The 21,765-nt window shown below is 49.6% G+C and overlaps 1 protein-coding gene across 5 annotated transcripts; it reads right to left on the bottom strand.

Moving 5' to 3' along the window:
* Window positions 1-514: 514 nt before the first annotated feature.
* LOC108097287 (flocculation protein FLO11) lies at window positions 515-21,056 on the bottom strand. Of its 5 annotated transcripts, none has more exons than XM_043207457.1 (8): window positions 20,854-21,056; window positions 14,461-14,785; window positions 10,247-10,762; window positions 9,042-9,188; window positions 4,675-7,054; window positions 2,968-4,609; window positions 2,837-2,903; window positions 515-2,769 (listed from the first exon to the last, which is right to left on the bottom strand). In XM_043207457.1, the coding sequence occupies exons 2-8, from the start codon at window positions 14,653-14,655 to the stop codon at window positions 2,695-2,697; spliced, it is 5,022 nt and encodes a 1,673-aa protein (XP_043063392.1). In that variant the 5' UTR covers window positions 14,656-14,785; window positions 20,854-21,056; the 3' UTR covers window positions 515-2,694. The 5 variants fall into 5 exon arrangements, with proteins under 5 accessions (XP_043063392.1, XP_043063393.1, XP_043063395.1 ...); XM_043207458.1 differs by having other exon boundaries at window positions 9,042-9,167; XM_043207460.1 differs by lacking the exon at window positions 14,461-14,785.
* Between the last annotated feature and the right edge of the window lie 709 nt (window positions 21,057-21,765).

Genomic DNA, 21,765 nt, shown 5'->3' with positions numbered 1-21,765 from the left:
CTTCCGATAAACTTTGCTGTAATTGACCCATATTCGTAAAAATTGTTCTTTGTGTATAAATGGTAAGAGAGGCGCTCACACCCTCGACGAGAAAAAAGAGCGCGCTTGCGCAGTAAGAGAAGCGCTCAGTGCAACACGTTTACACGCGGCGAAAGAACACAAAAAGCGGGAAATTAACAAAGGCAACAAAACGCGAATTATAGTTACTTTAATTTGCATCTTACCTGATTATTCACATGTTAACAATAAATATTCTCAGGGGGGTACGAATTATTTAAGGGAGTTCGTCAGAATTTGACGGTGTCACCCGGAGTCGCTATCTGTAAGCAGCTTTAAGGCTAAGCCCTATATGCATGTTAAATAGCCGTAATCATGATCGATTGCCAACGGTGGGCTGTTAAAGCCTCAGATTGCGATAAGAGTCCAATTCTCATGTCCAAGTCGCATGCTTAGGGCCGCGAATCGATAAACCCCGACGATATCCGAAACAAGACCCGAGTAAAACGACACACAATTGGTTTAAATATGTTTTTGTCACTTTAATGAATAGTTTTCAATTAATTTTCTGCCTGCTCTTCATCAAAATCATCTTCTTCGTCTAGATGAAATCGTAAAATAAAGAAAGTGCATACATATATATTTATTAATTTATTTCTTTTAGCTCAACCCAGCTGTTTTTTTTTTGTTTTGTTTTGTATGAATGCATAAATTTTGGTAACAATTTTTCATATTCCTTTGCTTATTTAAACGTTCAACTTGTCTTCTTTTCGTAATGTAAATGCATTTTTAACAACATTTTTCGTGGCTTGACTAAGTTATACAAAAAAAGTTTATTCAAAAACGATTAAAAAAGTATTGAGAACAAGATTCGGAAACTGGAACGCAACTTATGTGTAAATGCATATACATTTAGACTTGTATGTATATATTAATATATATGTATTTATCCTCACATAAATGTATTATGGAAATTATTGTACAATTTGTTAAGATCTTGCTTGGATTCGCCATTACGTCTATATATCATATATGTTTCGAGTGCAATTTGTGCTTTACCACTTCTGCTACCAAAAAAAAAAAAAAATACAAAAACGATTTCTATTACGTTACTCATTTTTGGGTTTAATTGGGGCTCTGAAATTCTTTCGAAAAACTCGTTCAATTCTCTGATCTAAGCTCCCATTTATTTCGCCCCCGCTTCGCACATTTTTAATGTTGTTTATGTATTGTATAATTTACCTATAAGTTTTCTTTAAGTTGTTTAAATACTATATTTAAGTTTTATTCGCTTGGTTTTGCTTCAATTCAATGAATGTCCGTTGTCCGCTAAAGTATTGTAATAAAGTATTTAGGAATTTTAAAGGCTAGCTAGGAGTTGTGTTTTTTCTTTCGTAAGAGATTCCTTTAGGGACTTAAGTGTTTCTTTGAAGCAGTAGTAGTACATATAAGGATCGTCTTTGTATCGCAATGTTTGGGGGCGCATAAACCAATCGGGGTCACCACACCAAACCGGTTACCCACGAAACACAAAAACAAAGGAGGAACTTCTCTTATGGCAAGTGTGTGTGTGCTGGCAGTTTGTTGGCTATATAAATTTATTCAAGTACATTGATTCAACTCATTCAAAGAAGATCGCCTCTTCTGTCCCGCAAAAACAAAAAAAGAGTGTTTCTCAAAATCAATTTGCATCGAATACTGTAATCTAGTTTAGACTTATTTACAAAATACCCGCTTAGTCGGGCAGACTAACTAACTAACGCTTCGAACTCAACTAAAGGCTATGAATCAGGCTACTTTTCTTTCGGTTTTTTGACATACTAGTAAACGATTACAACTCGTTCTTAAATCGCTTGCTGTGTCCCATTGTGAGAATCCTAGAGATATGGCCCGAAATCGGTAGGGTAGTGCTCTCAGAGATATGGAGATCTCCACAACACACACACACACGCACACACAGGTATATAGAAACGGACACAGACACAGACACAGACACAGATTAGAGACTAAGCCTAGGGATTTCGGATTTTGGAGTCTGTATTCTGGATTCTGGATTCTGGATTCCGGATTCCGGATTCAGGATTCAGGATTTGTCTGAGCTAGGTAACAAACTACACGCAGATACACCGACTTACAGCTAGAGAATCCGGTCGACCACACATATATACTTTGTCTGAGATCACATATAGTAAATTGCCAGCGAAAAGTTTCTAGGGGGAATGACCGACCGACCAACCGACCCACCGATCGACCGATCGATCGTCCATTGCCATATAGAGTGAGTGTTGTTGTTGTAATTGTTGCTATCAAAAAAATTAGCCTAACATGTACATTCATGAGCTATTTAGTACGGAGTATCTATCGTATGCATATCATCGTATCGTATCTTTTGGGTGTGTTTTTTATTGGGGGTTTCGCTTAGCCATCGTTTTGGAATCGAAAGCTAATGCGCATCATTGTCTAGCGATCATCATCGGATCGTCCCTCGGCTCCTGCTCGAATATGTAACAACCACTCTGCTTGAGGTACATTGAGGATATTGGCCAGGGTCCTCCTGGCGCTGGCCTTTAGTTCAGTTTGACTCGACTCGACTTACATAGAGATAGATTAATGGTTTTGCTACCCTGAAGATCTACTGACAAAACATCGATCCGATCCGGCAAATAATGAGGAGTTGGGTTTTTCCGGCTGCTCTGCTTACTTTCTGTCGGGAAACTTGCGGTTGCGGGGACTCGATCCATCGTCCCGTCGTGGAAACTCCTCGAGTTGGCTCTGGAAATCATTCATCACCTCCATTTCTCCTATTACCTTTATTAACTTATTTGGGGTTTGGACTCACCCGTGGATGGGAGACTCCTTTGCCGGAGTGCCGCATTAGGGGAGCCTGCTCTTCGTCCCCGTAAATCCTGTAGAGATCAAAGGAGGATTGTGACTCAGGGGAACTCATACCCACTAAACCAAACAGCTTACCTGCCCTCCGCCGAGGTGTCTGGATCCAGAAGCGGCAACATGTCCTCGCCCTGCTGCAGAAGCTCCACGGAGGCCAGCGACTCGCTGCCCGTTCCCGTTCCCGTTCCCGTCTCCGTGCTGGTATCCCCGGCTCCGGCCGTGGCTGTCGAGGATTCGCCGCGCTCCGCCTCGTGGCACTCGCACTGGCAGTCCTCCGGCTTCACGTAGTTGTAGTGCTCGCCACCTCCCTTCGATCCCTGCTGCTGCTGCTGGTGGTGATGGTGGTGGTGGTGGTGCTGATGCTGATGGTGGTGGCCTCCTCCTACTCCTCCTCCGGATCGGTGGCCGCTGCCGCAGGCGGAGGAGGAGCTGGTGGTCGCCGCGGCGATCGCACTGCTCGCCAAGGTCTCCTTGGGCAGCGTGGTGATCCGCTTGGCCGGCTTCCGCTTCTCGGGAATGTTCTCAAAGTCGATCCAGTGGCCGGAGAGCTTCCGCTGCGTGGAGGCCTTTGGCTTCGGCTCCTCCAGGTTCGATGGAGTAGGAGCGGGAGCAGGTGGTGTGACCACCGGGAGCAGCTGCTTGGCCGAGTCCTTGCGCTCCAGGTTGTTGGCCCTTAAGCCCTCCTCGGCGAACTCGAACCAGGACTTGCCGCTGGTGTTGGACACTCGTCGCGGCGACTTCGAGTTCTGGATGCGCTCCTTGCCGATGGACTCCTTGCGGGGAAGGCTGATCCGCAGCTTCTCCCCGCGCACCGGAGCTCCACCCATCGAGGAGGCACCACCTCCTCCGGTTCCTCCAACTCCTCCTGCTCCTGCGCCATCGATCTCCTGGTGTCCCCCAACGCCAGGGGCTCCCTCCTGCGGCGTCATGATCCCCGAGCAGTACTCCTCGAGGTGCGAGGGATTCAGCGGCGTGGTGGAGCGCGGCCTGTCCACCGGGCACGTCTTCAGCTCCATGTTGGCCCGCTCCCGCATCGGGATGATGGGCACGCCCTGGGCCCGCTCCTCGGGCAGCGTGGTGGGTATGTAGGGCAGCTCGTCCTCGAAGGACTCCTGCGACACCAGGCCGGTGCTCTCGTGCTCCTCGATCACGCACACGTTGCGCGGGAAGTTGTGGTGCCTTCGAGCAGAGGCTTCTCCGCCCGCCGGAACCGCCGTGGTCACCGAGGAGCTGCCGGCCATGTCCGAGTCCCGCTCGCTCTCCGAGGACTCCACGGGCTCGTGCTCATCCGTCGACAGCGAGTGACGGCGCTCCGGCGGCGGGGAGGTCAACAAAGGATCCACCGGCGGAGTGGCGGTGGCGGAGGTGAGCGGAGGATCCCTGTAGCAGGCGCCAACGGGTTCCTGGCTCCTCTGCGGAGTGCTGGAGAGATCCCGGTAGGAGTTCGTGGCCGGAGGACCCCCAGCGGAAGTGGATGCGAAAGTGGAAGTGGGGGCCTGGCCGGCGGGTGGAGTGACCACTGGAACTCCAACTGCAACTGGAGCTGCCGTGGTTGGAGTGGGAGTGGGAATGGGAGTGGTGCTGGAGGAAGTCAGTGGCTGCCTGGCCTGCTCCACTGGTCCCACCTGTCCCACTGGAGTCGCAGGTGTGGGCGTGGGCGTCGGAGTGGGAGTAGGAGTGGTGGGCGTGGCAGTGCCGGAACTGTAGCTGGCTGCTGTTTCACCTGAAATTAGGCAAAAGCGTTTTAGAATGGCCCAGCTGGATTGGCTGAGTGGCTCTACCACTTACGTCTGCTCTCCGGGACACTCTGGCGCTTTGGCTTCCGGGGAATGGTCGCCTGGCCGCCACTGGGCGACTCCACCTGCGCCTCCGTGAGGTTCTCGTGCAGCTTGCGGCGCACGTCGAAGTTCTCCAAGTAGCGCGAGTGCCGGAAATCCGCTGCCGGCCCAGGAGCAGCCTCGTCCTCGGAGCTGGCCGGACGCGACTTGTGCTTGGAGCGCATCACCACCGCTCCTCCTCCCGATCCCTGCTCCTCCTCCGAGCTGCAAACGCCTCGAGGCGGCGGTGGCGGAGGGCCGGACTCCACCCGCCGGATCACCGTTCCCTGGCGCTGCAGTCCCTCCGAAGCGCCCTCGGAGCCGGAGTGCTCCACCTGCTCGGACAGCTGGCTGGACTGGCTCTCCGTCTTCGAGATGCTGAACTGGGTGGAGAAGAGCTGCTCCTGACTGCCGGATCCCAGCCGCGTGGCGAACAGCAGGCGCCTCCGCTCCTTGGCGGCGGCGGAGTCCCCGGCGGAATCCTGCGGATGCGGAGCATTCACGGTGGCCACCGTGTGCACCAGGCGCGGCTCGCAGGCGCTCTGGGTGCTCTCCACGGAGGGCAGTCGCTGTATGGCCGCCTGCTCCCGCTGTTCCCGCTGCTGGGCGAGATTCGCTGCCCGGGCACTCATCACGGAGCCCACCGACTCGGCCGTCGTCTCCTGCGAGTCCTGCGAGCTGTGCCGCTGCACCTCCAGGCTCCAGTTGGCTGGCTCCGCCATCGGCTGGCCCTGCTCCTCCCCGAGCGCCGCCGCCGGCGGCTCCTCCTGGCTGGGCAGCGATTGGATGGCGTCCAGATCCGGACGCTGGGCCACCCGCCGCTGGGCCACCGGACGCAGAGCGGCCGCCGCCGCCGCCAGCTGGGTGGCCGTGATCTGGGTGCCCGCCGCCGGGCAGACCGGCTGGGCGGAAGCGGGCGGAGCACGGTGGGTGGGCAGGGGCGAGGGGTCCATGCTGGCCTGGGCCGCGTGGGCCAGCTGCTGGATGCCCTGGAGCAGGGTGCGGGCCTCCCGCTCCTCCGGCGGCGTGTGCAGCGGTATGTGGATGACCCCCTCAACGGGTTCGTCGTAGTAGCGCAGCCGACTCCCGGGACGCGATCCTGCCGGCGTTCGGCTGCGATTCCCTGATCCCGATCCCGATCCGGGGACAGGTGGGGGTGGTGGGGGAGTGGGCTCCACGGTGGACTCGATCGGGGAGGAGCTCTTGCTGCTCTGGCTGCCTCGCTTGCCCGGCTTGAAGATGGCCAGCACGGACTTCTGCTTGCTGGGCGTCACGTTCTGGGAGCCACCTCCTCCTCCTCCTCCTCCCCCACCACCACTGCGGTCTCCTCCCAGTCCACCGGAGGCTGTGGCAGGTCGCTCCTTGCTTTTGCTGCGCGAGCGAGCCGCTTCCCGCGGCGAATCCGGCGAGTCCTTGCCCAGGCGGAACAGCGAGCTGAAGGAGCTCTTGCGGGACACGGATCCTCCTCCTCCTCCTCCACCTCCTGCTCCAGTGGCGGGCGAGGGTGAGCGGCTGGTGAACCGCCGGCCAGGCTTGGGACTCGCCGTGGGGGTCAGCCGGTGCTCCTCGATCAGGCTGCCGCCCTGGAGGCTCAGCGAGGCGGGCTTGGAGTAGACCGGGGCCAGCTGGTTGGGCGCCTCCACGACGCGCTCGTTGGAGGCGATACCCTTGTCGCTGTACATGTGGTCCGGGCGCAGGTTGATCCGAATGTACTCCGTGCCGCTGGCCGTCTTGCCCACGACCATTTGTCCGGGGCTCTTGGTGCTCCTGCGCTGGGCGCCAATTGTCTGCTTGCCCAGCTTGCTCGGCTCCTTCTCCGCTCGCTCCCCGTTCGCCAGGACGCCGGCGGTTGGTCTGCCGCTCCGGCTGCGACTCGAGGTGGAGGCGCCCGCGGCGGAGCCCGACGGAGCGGGGGGCAGCACCTTGATGCCCTCGGCCAGCACCGCCTGGGTGGGGTCGTGTTTCCTGGCCAGGAGCAGCTGCTCCAGAAGCGCCGCATTGGCGGCCACCGTGCCCGCGCCGGGCATCCCCTCCGCCTGGCTGTGCGAGGAGCTGGCCGCGGTGGAGGCTCCGCTGGCTGCGCCACTCCCCGCCAGCTCGACGGGCTTGGGGCCGCAGAAGGAGGTCTCGAGGAGCATGCGGTGCGGCGAGGGCGAGCGCGAGACACCCGATATCGCGGAGAGGCGGCTCACCGCCGAGCCCTGGCTGCCCACGCTGGAGATGCGGCTGGTGCGACCCGAGATGCAGAGCAGGGCGGCCACCTCCGAGCTGGCCGAGTCCTTCCGCTGGTGCTGCTGCAGGTAGCTCTGGTGCTCGTCGAACTTGAAGATGTGCGGCGACGAGCGCTTGGCCTGCAAGGAGAAAAGACAGCGAACCGGAGAACCGGAGAAGTCTGTCAAGGGATGATGCACTTGCGCAGGGCGAGCAGGGAAAGGAACAAGAAGGAGTGGCCCCTCCAACATGTCACCTTAATGAAATACCTGGTGTGTTGTGTTTCGTGATTTACTATCCCAAGTGAAATTTCAAACGCTGAAACGCTGAAGTGGGCAATAACCGAGGGCAGTGGGACACTACGTTATGGGGGAGATACTCGTTTATAAATCGAAACCCAGGAGGTCCCGGTCTGGAACTTAAGTGGGTTGAAGGAGTAGAGGAGTGGATTAACCTCAGATGTACTACAGAATCTGGGGGGTTGTGAGAACAGAAGGTAATGAAGAAACGTCTAGTAGATCTACTTGAGGCTACTACTTAATGAATTATATAGAGTGAAGGAGGAAAACTACGAATCGAAGTCAAAGTTTGAAGTATAGTAAGACAACTTAAATTAAAACAAGATCGGGAACAGAACATCCAGGAGAGAAGTTGGCTTGGGCCCAACAGAAGATCTAAAGGAGGGTGCACTTAATGGCGGAAAATGTGAAATCGAATTCCTGATGTCGGACCGCCCTCCTCTTTCCTCCGTTTCCATTAGGCGGTCCGCTGGCAATCATGGCATCCCACGATTCGGCTCCCCGTCAATCGCGGCTCTTCAATCTGGACTCGCAACCCGCGGCTACCAATCAACCAAGGCAAACAAAGCGAGAGCACAAAGGAAAAAAGCAGCGCCAGCGGAAAGTGTGGAAAAACTTCACTCGAAATGGAGATGGAATTGCATTTCGGTTGCCATTGGGGAATTCGTATAGCTGGTATTTCCGTAGAAGGGATTTCGGTTTCTGGCTCTCTAGTTAATTAGCATTTCCCGTGCAAGCAGCTCCTCTTTTATTTCTAAAGAATTTAATTCTCTATCCTATATGAGATACGTTTTGAAGTGATTGAAGGTTAATGTCGAAGCCCTTTGGCAACAACCTTGGGATAATTGCGGCTTTTCTTGGGGCAAATTAACGCAGTCACGCATCCAGCTAATCAATTGCCACTTTCTGGCAATTAACCAGGTGCCGTGCTGCCAGCGCTCCCGTTTCGCCGAAACCAATTGCCCCAAGCTGAGGGAGCTCCTCATTTCTCCTGGAAAAGAAGCTAACTGCGGGGTAAATAATTTCCACAAACTTTCGCCCAAGTGCTGGAATAAACTTTCGCCAAACAATCACCCCGGCGGAAATTGGGGCTGCAGTGGGGAATGGAGGTTGGTGGTTGGGGGTTGGGGTGCTGCAGGGTGGCTCTTGTTGGGTGCTGCAGGGTGGCTCTTGTTGGGTGCTGCAGGGTGGCTCTTGTTGGCTGGCTGCACTTGTCAGCTGTCACTCGGTGCTCACTCGTCCATCCGCCGCCCGCTTTCGTCGATGGCACTACTGTTGCTGCTGCTGCTGCTGCACTTCCCAGCCACTCGAATACAATTTTGCATTATTAATTCAACTTGTGATGCGGTTACTGTCTCCCATCCGGCTCCCCATACCCCCTACCCCCTCGCCCATTTCCACATTTCCCCATTCCTTTCCTTTGAGCCTTTGCGACCCCGTCAATGTCATGCCCATCCGCTTTTTAATGGGAAATGTCGATGCAGCTTGAAAAAATAACGAGTTCCCCGAACGCGATGTGTTTAAGAGAAGCGTGTTGATATTGAGGAGTCAAGGGGCCATCGAAAGCGAAATATCTTGAGTTGATAACCGAGAGTCTGCAAGGGGAATAAAAACAAGGGGGATATTTTTCTAACTTTCCAGCCCAATAAAATCTGATACAAGCTGATAACTGATGATGCCAATTCGTGGCTTATTCTGTTAACTACTCAAACGTTTACATCTCGCACTAGTTTGCCTATCGAATCGTTTGTGTGTATCGTGTAAGTTGCGATTGTTTATCGACGCCGCACTTTTGATGGCTTCGCATCGCATCGCGACTGCCGCTCACCTGCTGCTGCTGCTGGATCCGCTCCTGCTCCTCCTTCTTCTGCTCGGGATCCATGAAGTAGAGCTCCTCGGTGGAGCTGCGCAGCTCGAGGGCTCCCTCCTCCCGAAAGCCAAGGCCAATCGTTTCCTGTAGGGTGCCAGTGCCGACCTTCAGAGCATTAGTTCAACCACATAAACCAGCCAGTACACACACACATCGAGTCCAAAAGAGAGTCGTCCAAAGGTCGTTTGAGCCGTTCGTCGTTTTGTCCGAGCGATAGTTTTGATTTTGTTTTTTTTTCGATTTTTTCGATTTTTTTTTCGATTTGTTGTATTCGTTTGGGGATTAGGCGGAGGTCAGTTCAGTACAGTTCGGTTCAGTAGAGGTGAGGTGAGGTTAGGTGAGGCGAGAGGATGTGGTTGGGGGTTAAGAAGCATGCTCGGTGTTCGAGGGAGCCAGGTGGAGCAAAAAGTCGAAAACAGAAACGAAATCAACAAATCAACAGCCAATTTGTGTGCAGGATTCGTTTTGTGGTTCGTACGGGATGTTTTTGTTTTGTTTTTTCGTTAGATTGGGGTTTTTTTTTTTTTTTTTTTGGATTTTTTGGATGTTGGTGTTACAGGTCAGGGGTTAAGGGGTTGAGGGGTTGAGGGGTTGAGGGTTTCCAGAGGGGCGTGTTTTTCGAGGGGGAGTGTGTGTGCAAGGGGTAGCGAGCGCATCACAGAGTGTTTCAGACAGAGAAAGAGACAGATGAACACACATATATGTATATATATATACGATGAATGGCAAAGACAGATTGATTGGTGTGTTGAGTAGGCGAAATAAAAACACATACATGTACATGAGTCCAAAGGAAGCAAACAAGAGTAAGCACAAAATAATTAGCACCAGATGATTTCTCGCCTTCGAAAACCTAACCCAACCACTGCCAATGGAGAGGTATATTTTAGCTAATCTGTCCACCTAAATGGGGTATAAGGCATTACCTGATTACCTTGGCAGGTTAGTATGATATATTCCATAGTATGGTAGTTACTCCTTTGAAAGATTTCAGCTTTGCAACTTGAATACTTTAAAATACTTTAAGAATATAATAGCTAGCCTTTCAGAATCATCCCCATTACTCCCTCGAACTATAGGTACTGCCAAGGGTATCTGGTATATGGTGCCTTATACTCCATCTGGGGAGTGGGAGGTGGAAGGTGGACTCCGCCCCGACTCACCTGCTCGAACACGTTCTCCGGGCTGCTCTCCCGACTGTCCTCCTCGTGGTGCGACGAACTGGAGGCGCGACTCAGCTCGATGCGGGGCGTGGAGGGTGTGGTCAGGGTGGCGGTGCCGCGGTAGCTCCCCCCTCCCGCTCCAGCTCCTCCCCCTGCCGCCGCACCCACCGAGTGGGCGGGGGGCGGCAGGGGCTGGCCGCCCTCGCTGCTGCTCACCAAAGTGGTGGTCACCGTTGTCGTCGCCGTTTTCAGGGGAGGAGGCCGCTGTTTCGCCTGGACGATGGTCGCCGAGCAGGTGGCCGATGAAACCGAGGACGACGACGAGGAGGATGCGGATGCTGCGGATACTGCGGATACTGCGGATGCGGATGCATACGCGGAGGTGGTTGCACTTGCAGTTGCATTTCCGGTTGCGGATTGTGTGGCTATGCTGGGCGCTTCTATGCCGCCGGCCATCCTATTCCGATTCGTCGTCGTCGACATCGTTGTCTGATTCCTAACACTTTGCTCCATCATCTGAAAAACAAATAATTAATATGGAATTATAAGGAAATACATTCACAGAATTAATTGAACTATACTATCCACCTGGCCTTTAAGAATTTCTATTGACGCTTAATAGCAAAATAGTTGCACTTCAAGTCGTCCACAAATGTTGCAAAACCAATTGACAGCTTACACATTTCGCTCAGACTTTAGTTGCCAGTTTGTTTGGGTTTTGCAACTATTTTGCAGACCACAATTTGGACCAAAAGTGTGCAACACAGCTGCTGAGCGCAAAGATCAGTCGCTGCAACTTTTGGTGGCATAAAAAGAAGACACATTTTGCAACTCAGTTCAATGTCTTTCCCAGTTTGTCCTTCATCGGAAATTCCATAAAAGTTTTATGGAAGTATTCAGCAAGAAATGGAGCAAGCAATCGAAGACAGTTAAGCCACAAACAAATTGGCAGAAATGGCAAGGGAACCTACCTATTAAAATGGGGGGCATCCCTGGGGAAAACTAAGGGGCATGGAAAACCCATGGCTCATTCCGATCAGGGGTTAACTGAGCCACTATCATTTCCCCTCTGATTTCATTTCGCAAATTGAAATCAGGCGCTTTTGACACAGTTTCCCTTTATATACGTTTGTATATATTGTGCATGTGGAGCTAGTTTTCCCTACGGATTTCCATTCTGGCTTATTCCCCCGTGCGATTTTTTAAGTGAAACGATGATTTGATTTGTCTCCGTGGGTTGATGAGCGCAGTTGTTTTAGTGACGCTTTCCTTTTAGCAGCGATTACTATTAAAGGGTTCTCGCCTGGGGGGAAAATAAACAAATAACCCAAATGCCTTCGGGATGCTTTCCTTTTCGTAGTTTATTCTGTTATCTTGACTATCAGTTGGTTTGTTTAGAACATATTGATGGTTGTTGTTCCCTTGAATTTGACAGTTTCCTCCTTGTTACCTTTAAAGCATCCTTTTCGTCCTTAAATTCTATTAAATGACTCCAAATCGGAGGCTGAGATAATAACTTAAGGCAACCGTGCGACTCCGTTTGTCCCCCTTTCTGGTCTGGGGCCCAAAGTCTTTGGCTAACACCATTAGCGGGCTTAAAGTTTTCAAGCTGCTGCGGGGTTGGGGGATGTGGTGTGGGGGGTGGGGGGTGTGGAAGCTATGGAAATGCGGGGCCCTAAGCTCAACTGGCGCAACAGACGAGGGGACTTTCGCAACTGCGATGGATGCTGCACTCGCATCAAAGCGCTCAAGGAGAAATCCTTTCACACGCAAAATGTGCGGATGGGCACGGTGATAAAAGGCGGTGCAACTGCTGAGGGGCAGATGGATATATAGAGGATATACACGCACATGTTGTGGATGCGATGATTGACACATGGCGCCGGAATACTAGGGGGTCCTATCGTTTATTGTCTCTGCGGGACCTTGGGACACAAATTAATTTAGATTCCCCAATCTGAAGCTGCGCCTTCTGTGAGACAGAATAAGGTTAAACTCTCCCCGAAAAGCGGGGGCTCTCATTGCTCAAAGGCACACCGACACATCCTTAAATCTTTAAGCTCCAATAAGGACTGCTAAGCCACTTATCGCCTTGTAAGGCTAAACGATTCGAGGAGCCCCTAAGAAAAGATTGTGAAAACCTGTAAGCCGCAAACGCAAGGAGCTCCGAAATATTTTTATCTAAAATCATGTTCCGATGAAATTTAGTGAGAGAGTCATGGTAGCTCCTACGAGCCTTGTAACTCCCTCAAACCAACATTATAACACTCCCCACAACTGAGAAACCCCCGAAAAAAACGTGAACACCCATCCCCGAAAATGTCGGCCTTTGTTTTTGTGGTGTACAGAAAAGAAAATAACGTATATTTTTTTTTTTTTTTTTTTTGAAGCAAAGGGAAGCAAGGAAATGTGGGCAAGTGTTTTGGGAGAAATCGTAACATAATTCTAGGCAAATGAAACGGGGGGACAAGAAGCAGGCAAAGGCAAATGCAAAGGCAGAAGAGAGAGAACGGAAAAAAGAGAGGAGACAGCAGAGAAGCTGTCACACATGTGCATGATTAAATTAATTACAATTTAAATAAAAAGCAGCCTAAGAAAGAGAGGCAACGAGGAAGAAAGAGCCGAGGTGGAAAAGGAGGAGAAGAGAGAGCCGCATGCTTTGCTTTCTGTTTATTGTTCACACACTCACCGCGGTCCCAAAAAGTCCTCTCCACGTGCGCGTGTGTGTGTATTACTTGTCCTTATTAATTTTGCATCAATTTGCACAACAAAAAAAGTCGAACGGTAAATACCAGCGAGTGTGATTTCTGCTCCTTTTTTGCGATTGCTTTCTTCCCTGTTCAATTTTTTGATTTATCTGTTTGGCTGCTCACTTTAGCTAACTGATATTTGCTGTCTCTGTCTGGCGTCTGGCTGGCACACACACACACACACCGCGCGCTCTCCGTTCCTTTCTCTCTCACTCTAAGGAGCACCGTTTGTCGTAAGACCGCACGCACGCAGCGCCAGCGTCGAACTGCCCCGAAAAGCATGCTACCGTTAAGTGTGAATGGGAATGCGACGAAAGCTCCTCTGTTCCGCTTTTCCTTTCTCCCATGCCTCTCTCTCTTCACTTCAATTCGCTTTGTATGGCCGAAAGCTTCGCCGGAAGGAAAGGAAAAGAGTGGGAACGGCAGAGAGAGAGGCCGGAAAGCTCCGAGGACTCAGCTGTGGAGCCTGCTGAGCTTTAAGAGTCAACTTGTCATGTATGCGTGTGGGTGCGACTGCGATGGGGAATACAGCGGCGGGCGAATAAATAACGCCACATCGGTGATTAACGCCAAAGCTAAAATCGGATGGCTTAACAAACAGGGTCAATAAATAAAAACCTAATATTTTATATAGGAAACCCCAAAGTATTCAATAAAAATCATATTTTTATGTATCAAGTTGAGTATGTTATGAATAAAGATTCGCTATACTAAAATATCGCTTTGTCGCCTTGTCCTATCCCCTTTCCCCGCACTGTTATTCTTTTCCCCGGCCCAATGCCTTATTACATTTCGTCCTTGGTCCCTTTCTGCCGCTGGCTAAATGACATTATTTGAAGCACTTCACATTCGTGGCGGATGCGTGCCAAAGTATTTTCCAACGGATGCCAAACTCACGGCTCTTCAGTCGCCGATCTGCGACGCGTGACTCCGGATTTAGCTTACCAGTTTTCACTGTTGCCTTTGCTGCTTCTGCTGTTTTGGCGTTTAAGGTTAATTTTTTTATTAGGCACAACCGCTTGGCCTGCCAGCCTGGCTTTTAAGTGGCCATTTGCATGATTGCGGCATATATCCCCGACCTTTGAACAACCGCCCCCACTCCCCCCGAACCTTTCGCTGGCTGCCACCCCAAATTTATACACCCGTTTTTTGGAGAACGGAAAGCTTTGGCAAGCTTACAGCGCCCAGGAACGCTTAAGTTTATTTCGTGTTTGGTTAATTAATTTAAGCCCTGCATTATGTGCATGCGACATCAGCCCGTAACAGCTACGGTGGTTGCTCGATAAGAAGGTCGCTTAAAAAATGCAGAGCTAAGGCAAAGTTATGATCGCTCGAGTTAGTTCGCTGGGGATTTTCTAAGCAGTTTTCAATTCCGGCATATCAAGAACTATACTCTATATATATTTTTGTTGAACGTGCTGTACACTGCTGTGATGTGCTTGGAAAATAGGCTAGAGGACTTACCGCCGCATGGTGCTGCTGATGCTGTTGCTCCTGCTGGTGTTGCTGCTGGTGTTGCTGCTGGTGTTGCTGTTGCTGTTGCTGTGGCTGCTGCTGTTGGCTTGGCTGCTGTGCATTTGTCGTGGCATTGTCCTCGAATGACTTTTCGAAGGATGCAATTGGCGCTGGGCCAAGTCGTTTCTGCCGGCGAGCATCCATTCCGTAACCGTTTTCCCAGTGCCCAGTGCCCCCAGTGCTCCTCGATCCTATTTATTCAGCCAGCCAGCCAGCAGCACGGCATCGGCATCGGCATGGGCATGGAATATCCCTAAAGTGGAGCACCCACCGGCTAAGGAAGAGGAAAACGGGAGAGACACACACATTAGAAGGCCATTGGCACGATTTCTCTCTCGGCGTGGCTTTTCATAATTGCCAGTGGCAACAATAACGCACTGGCAGAAATCACTCCTATTATGGTAGTTATCGGAGGAAACTCAACCTCTCAATACGTATATAAAGAACACTTCTTACGAGAATACCAGCTAATTTCGCGCAGTGCAGTAGCAAGTATGGCAAATCGGTCGCAATCACATATCACTTGGCTTTTACTGTTGCTCGCGCTGGGCCCCATCAATCATTGGGGAATCATTTGGAAAAAATAAGCCAAACTAAATATATATACATAACGGCACAACGTGTCTGCACTGCCAGCGAATAATTCGCCAGCGAGCGAGCGAGACGGATGCAGAGTAAGAGAAAGAGAAATGGAAAGAGACAGGGAAGAAGAAGAAGAAGAAGGAGGAGGAGGAGGAGGAGGGGCAGAGAGTGGAGATGAAAGGGGGTTATTCCGTGTCACAGGTTCATTGAACCGGTTGGCAGCCGCAAACGAACCGGAAGTGAAATAATAACATCAACAATTGATGAATATTTAAAGGCCCGGCCCGGCCAGGTTGTCATGTTATTCAAGAAAATTCGCCATTAAAAATGCAGCGCTATTATTACCGTTACGCTGGACAAGGGGAATTTTTACACTTCCCACTTTTGGCCAATCTCGACTAAAACAACATAAATATTTGTACAGCATGGAACTATAACGTTTAGGTTTACATACGAGCATAACGCGCTCATATTTTATGGTTTATTGTAATCTTAATATCAGTTCGAATGACGCAGGACAAAAGTAACTATATTTTGTGATCCAGATTGACTGGCTCTATGACTTCATCAAATCTCTAAAGGCAGAAATAACCAGCAATACGACCATTAGGAGTTTATAACCAGTAAGTTGCACAATATTTTGTGATTTTAGGTAACTGAACAGTTTGTTTTTTCAGATTTTCCAGGGCACAGGGTTTTCACAACAACTGCTACCTTACATTTTAATAGACAAAAGACAATATTTTATTTTCTCTCTCGATTTTCTGAGTATAAAATAGCAAGAAAGAAATAGGACATAAAACTCGAGCATCCTTGAACCACATATATGTGTGTGCACACGCACACACACTCGCACACACACACACACACATCCTGACGCAAACATGATTATTGCAGCTGGCTGTCATAAAGTTTTTTTTTTTTTTTGCCTTTATTTTTCGGCCGGGGTACGGGAACTTTTATCCTGCAGTTTGTTCTGCTCGCATAGGAGGTCCTGCAGGGGATGCATATTGATTGGGGAGTTGCGAGTCGAAATGAATTCGGTGCTTTATTCATCGGCCTGCGTGTACTATATATACTATATATGGTATAGGACCATGTATTGCACAATATCCAGGGGAGTGAGCAGCGAATCAAAGGGAATTGTGTTCGATGTTTGTCTAAGCAAAAGCAAAAGTTTGAACGGCTTCAATCGATAGGTCCTTGTTCACACACACTCCCTGAATTATTCAGTTTTCAGGTTTTAGTCACTCACTTAATAAACGCAGCGATACAACTTTGATTTGGGCCCCAAAAAGGAAGTGCTATTTAACACATCCCATACCCAACCACCGATGGATCGCTTCGATATTTATAGTTAGTGGTTGTCGTCGGTTTGGCAATGCGCAATGCCACTGAAAGCCATTTCCGAACCTCGAAGCTCGAAGAAAACACACACATTCCCATTCCAAAGTTGACGTAGTTTTTAATAAACTTGTCAGCGCCCTTTTCCGCAATCGGCCAAGTCAGCCCACCAGCACCACCACCTGCGATAACCTTGACCCCGCCACCCACCGCCGCAGTCGACCTTCTGCCAGCGTAGTTCTAAATTTAAACCGTTTAGCAGCAATTTTTCGTAATTTTCCCATAGATCCAGGGGCAATGAATACAAATGAGTGCACTTATCGGTGTCAAGTTGTGATGAAGAGCTGAAAAGCCGAAAACCTAAAGCCGAGTACTTTGTATCCATGAATAATTTTTGTATACCCTTGCAGAGCAAAAGGGTATTATAATTTCAATCAGAAGTTTGTGAAGTGAAGGAAACACCTCAGACCCCATTAAGTACATATATTCTTGATCAGAATCCGTTTATCTTCAAACTAGTCTCTTAGTTTGAAAGCTATCTTGCTGAAACTTTCCCAAAAGGTGTGTAGTTATCAGCCCAACTATCTAAGTCACCGAATGCAATTTAATTGTCATTTATCTTATCCCCTAATTAGTTCATATAAACTGATTCCACATTTGGAAGAGTACATCCTGAGATATTGCAAAAAAAAAGAGGGTATTTGAGCCATTTTATGTAGTTTTGGGCAAAAACAAACATTTTTCAATGGTAAGATATTTGTTGTTTAGGCAAGAAACCACTTTGAAATTATAATACCCCCTGCAAGGGTTTAAACAAATAGTATCAACTGTATCAAAAAGTATCAAATGTGTTGATGGTAAAGCACTCACCTTTCATTTTGAATAAAAGTGACTTTGGCCAGACGGCAATTGGGCAAAAAGAAGGCGAAACTTTTTGATCATTTTTGGGGAACCCCCGTTCTGGTCTTCCAGCCGCCTTAAACTACTTTGTGGCCTTTAACGCAGACCTTCTTCTCCAGATGGAGCATCGACAATCGATGGAATCAGCGCCTGGACGCGGAGGTGGAGTCACAAAGAGTCGCAAAGGCGACAAGGATGTCGGCATAAGCGCAGGACTTTGGCAAACAGCTTAAAGAACCGTTCCCTGGTGATGATATATATATATATATATATAGCACTTCCATCCCCATTTTCCCCTCTCATTGAAGAAAACTTTGCTGCCCGGACTAAACTATGAAAGAAAAATTGGAGTAAGAGCCCAGAACTTTGTCTGGCCGGGCATTAAATAAACATTTACAAATCTGAGCAGCATGGAACAACTTTAATAGCTTAACTGGAGATATCTCCTCCTTTTTCTGGCTCTTCGATTTAAAGGCAAGGTCCTTTGAAAAGGCATATTGTATGGATCGAAACGTAACCATTCCCATTCGGCATTTTTTGTATGTCATCTATGCCCGATAATGTTTTAATCACCAGTTGCAAGGCTCCCTTGTTACGTTACGTGCTCCTTTTTCCTTTTTCCATTTTCCTTTCTTCTTCCACTATTTTCTGCTATTTTCGTCGCCCTCTGCGAATTGGCAACTCCGGCTGAAAATGGCTCATGGCCCGCGGCCAAAGGCAATAGGCAATAGGCAATGGAGGCAAAAGCCTTTAGACACATTGCCCCCAATGACATTGCTGGGCCAGGGGGGTGGGCTTCTTAGTTTGGTTGGTGAAAGGGGAAGGGGGGAAGCAAAAGGGGGTGGAATTAGGGGGGGGGCTGGAGACGCCGGGCGACGTCGCCGCCGTCAGAATTCCCACTGCGAGCGGCGGGAGGCGCTCAACGAGCGGCAAGGCATTTCATTGACCTCATAAATTGTCCAAGAAGGGGCGCACAAAAAAAAAAAAGAGGGGATTGGCGGCACCGCAAGCCCCAAAAAATGGCATCAAAAAGGCGGCGGCGGCCGTTTAGTAAGGCTTACACAGAAAAAAATATTTCCATGTTAAACAAATTCCTTTAAATAAATTACCAACAGTTTGCTAGTTAGAAAACCCATTCAAAGTTCAAGGTTTTAGTTAAAAAATTCGTAAATAAATAATGCTTTTCTGAACAAAAGTGCTTAATTTTTAGCTGTGTGATGAAGCAAACTAAAAATACAACAACAAATAAGTTATTAATGCCTGCTCGTTGCTCATCGTCCCCAGCTAAAAACTGTTTGTCATTGGGGCGAGGGTGGTTTGGTTAGTTTGGTTAGTAAAATGGTAAAGTAGTGGGTGGCTGGAGGAGATTAACAGAACTGGACGAAAACCAGACGCCGACGAGAATAAATTCAATGAGGATGTTCAATAGGCATGCATACCATACTATATATGCATGCAAGGATGTGTGGATGTGGGTGCTTTGGTAAGGGAAAGCCAGACAAAGAAGGACGAGAAGGACGAGGAGGCTGGCAAAGAAAGGTGAGAGACGGGCAAACAGTCTGCCTGAAGTCAGACAGGTGACAGTGGATAGTGGACAGTGGGCACTGGACAGTGGACAGTGGACAGTGGGTTTTAAAAAAACACAAATAAAATCCTGGAAGTTGGTATCCTTCTCGGGTTCACTTTGATTGCTTTCGGATCCCCAGAGATTCCAGGAGACAAAAAAGTGGAGTAAAAAGTAATGACCGATACTGTGCACTGCCCACTGTGCGGTTCCATGAGCTTTTCCCCGATGCTTATCGGCGGTGGAAAACCGGGGAGGGCTAGGGGGATGGGAAATGGGGGGTGGGGGAGTCAGGCGGAGGCGAGAAGCTGAAACAGCAAAATGGAAACAAAGCCCTGGCTTTGATCGCTGGCTTTTGATAAGCGTCAATGACACAGGCGGTGTGCAAAGGATACGAGGGGGTGGGTGGGTGTTGGGGGGAAAGGACCTTCCTTTGCTGCTGCTGCTGCTGCTGTTGGCAGTGAATCAGATCTCGCCACTCTCTCTCATTATGCATTATGCATTGTGCATTGTAACCAAGTTGGGCTGACTCATTCAAACCGCTCGCCGGGAATTTGGGCCATCTGCTATCTGCCATCTGCCAAGGGGGCGGCATTCGCTTCTCTGTTCTGTTCTGTTCTGTTTGCAGGTGAAACAGGTGACTGTTCTTTGTCTAGCCGCAAAAGTGGGCCACCGACGATGCTGACCAGGCAACCCCAATCCGCCCCTGCCTACTACTATGTGATGTACACTCTACACTCGGCGAAACGCAGTGGCTTTTCGATGACTTCTTTCGGGAGTGAAGGATCAACTTTTGAGGGAGAATTGGCAAAAGGTATTTGGTGTACTGATTAAGGCATATGAAAGCTACCCATTTCTAGAGATACTTTTCGAGTAAGCAGTTGTTCAGTTGTTTTCCCTGCGTGTGGAAAATGCGATTAGTCGCAGGAAAATGACTTCTTGGAAGGCAAAAGCCGAAAGCAATACTGTGAAAGGAACGAGAATTCGAGTGGGGGGCACTGAAAGAGAAGAGAATTAGCATGCAATAACAATCAGGGGAGGATGGGGGAAAGTGGGGGGTGGAGGTGGAGGTGTAGGTGTAGGTGGACTGGTTGGGGTCACCAAAAAGGGGGCGTGGGTTCGTCGATCCGGGCATGACTAATATGGGTCCCTCGCCCCACGTTCTTCGGCGAGGTTAAAGTCTTTTGGGGGTAGTTCAAAGCCGTCGGTCCCGCTTTCCCTGAGCGCTTTCCCCCAGCGCTTTCCCTCGCATTCGTAGTTCTGTAATAGCGTTTGTTGCTGTAATAGTGTAATAGTGTAATGGCGTGCCGACTGGCGGCAGCTTGTAGGTGTTAAGTAATGGCGCACACACTCGCACACACTCGGCCATGAGGCATTAGGGTTATTCGCTGAGGTCGCCAATTGTCGGGGGCTGCCACAACCACAGCATGTATGGGATAAGCCAAAGAGTGCGATGTTAATCAAGGACTAATTGGAAATCATTTCAATGCATTTACCCAGTGGTACTTGGCTCAATATCACAAGGCTTGCAAAAATAATGAGCCACCTTCCTCTATCGAATTACAAAACCACATTCAGGTTAGTTATCATAACGTAGTTCAGTTGCTAGGATCCCGGCGGTTGGAACCATTTAACACATGTACTTAGGGCTCAACTCTAGCTGGGCTAGAGCCTTCTCAGAACTCAAATTCATTACTGTCGCCAGGACTCGCCCCGTAAATGGCAGGCAGGTCCTTTGGTTTTTATCGCCGTCGCCTGGTAACAGGCTGCGCCGCCATGAATTCCACCTTACATAATTGAACAAGCATTCGCCGAAACAAGGATTCAACTGGCAGGACACACATGCAGAGCGCACACAGACATATACACACACACACACAGACACACAGCTGTATGCACAAAAGCAACAGCTAGAACTCGCTCACCGACTGCAGGCGAAATTCATTGCATACCTCCCGGAGTCCGGAGATGAAAATCCGCAGGAGTTGTTCACTTGCCGGGTGCTACACTCGAAAAAAAATCAACGAAAGCGAACATCATTCGGTGTGTGTAGTTATTGACGCTTTTCGCGGTTGGCTTTCCCAGCACTTTTCCGTCTGTCTGTTGGCGAGGAGCTTAAGCCCACTTCGATTAGACGCGATAACCGTTCTCGGCGCCAAACGAACGCCGACTGAACTTATCAGTCACTCAACTGAACAGCGACCCGGCCAACAACTACAGCTGCAAGCAACTCCGTGTAGAGACGCGGCCTGCGCCGGTGTGTGTCTGTGTGGGTGTGTTGGTGTTGCGACGACAACGAGCGTGCAACAACAACATGTTGGACCTCACGCACACAACCGAGCGAGCACAGTAGTCGCTGGCCAAGCTCAATATTTTTTCAGAAATTAACCAAAATTGGCACAGCTCACAGAAAAATAAAAAAAAAACTAATGATGCAGTTTTTTAGAGAATTATACTACAAACTTTTAGAGGTTCGCCGAACTGTTAAAACTGTTTATTTTATAAGCTCTAAAGGTATCATTTCTGCCAAACATAATTGGCTCGTAAATATCTAGAATGAGAGGGAATCTATTTCCGCCATAAAACAATGATAAATGCAAAAAAGTAAAAAGGTTCAAATTGCGACGGGTTCATCTTATGGGGGATCCACTGCACTACAGAGTCGAACACAACGAACTGGAGGACTATTGTTGACTGCACATTTCGTTTATTGCTTCTGCCTCTGTTTTTGCCCCAGCCCCGCCCACGCCCCACGCCCCCAGGTTGAGTGTCTTTCTCTTCCGGCGAAAGGAGGGGAAGTGCAGGCAAGAACGGGAGACCAGAGAGCAGAGAGCGGGGAGCAGAGAGCGGGGAGCAGAGAGCGG

This window comes from Drosophila ficusphila, unplaced genomic scaffold, assembly GCF_018152265.1.
Source record: "Drosophila ficusphila isolate 14025-0441.05 unplaced genomic scaffold, ASM1815226v1 contig_198, whole genome shotgun sequence".
Lineage (NCBI taxonomy): Eukaryota > Metazoa > Arthropoda > Insecta > Diptera > Drosophilidae > Drosophila > Drosophila ficusphila.
This window is presented reverse-complemented; position numbering and strand designations above follow the sequence as displayed.

What these genes read in the sequence shown, in the direction of transcription:
- LOC108097287 (XM_043207457.1), bottom strand. Translation starts at nt 14,655, where the DNA reads ATGGATGCTCGCCGGCAGAAACGACTTGGCCCAGCGCCAATTGCATCC. An exon ending in GAGTGTCCCGGAGAGCAGAC is followed by an intron (nt 4,610 to 4,674) that starts GTAAGTGGTAGA and finishes GCCTAATTTCAG; the next exon opens with GTGAAACAGCAGCCAGCTAC. An exon ending in GACACCTCGGCGGAGGGCAG is followed by an intron (nt 2,904 to 2,967) that starts GTAAGCTGTTTG and finishes TGATCTCTACAG; the next exon opens with GATTTACGGGGACGAAGAGC.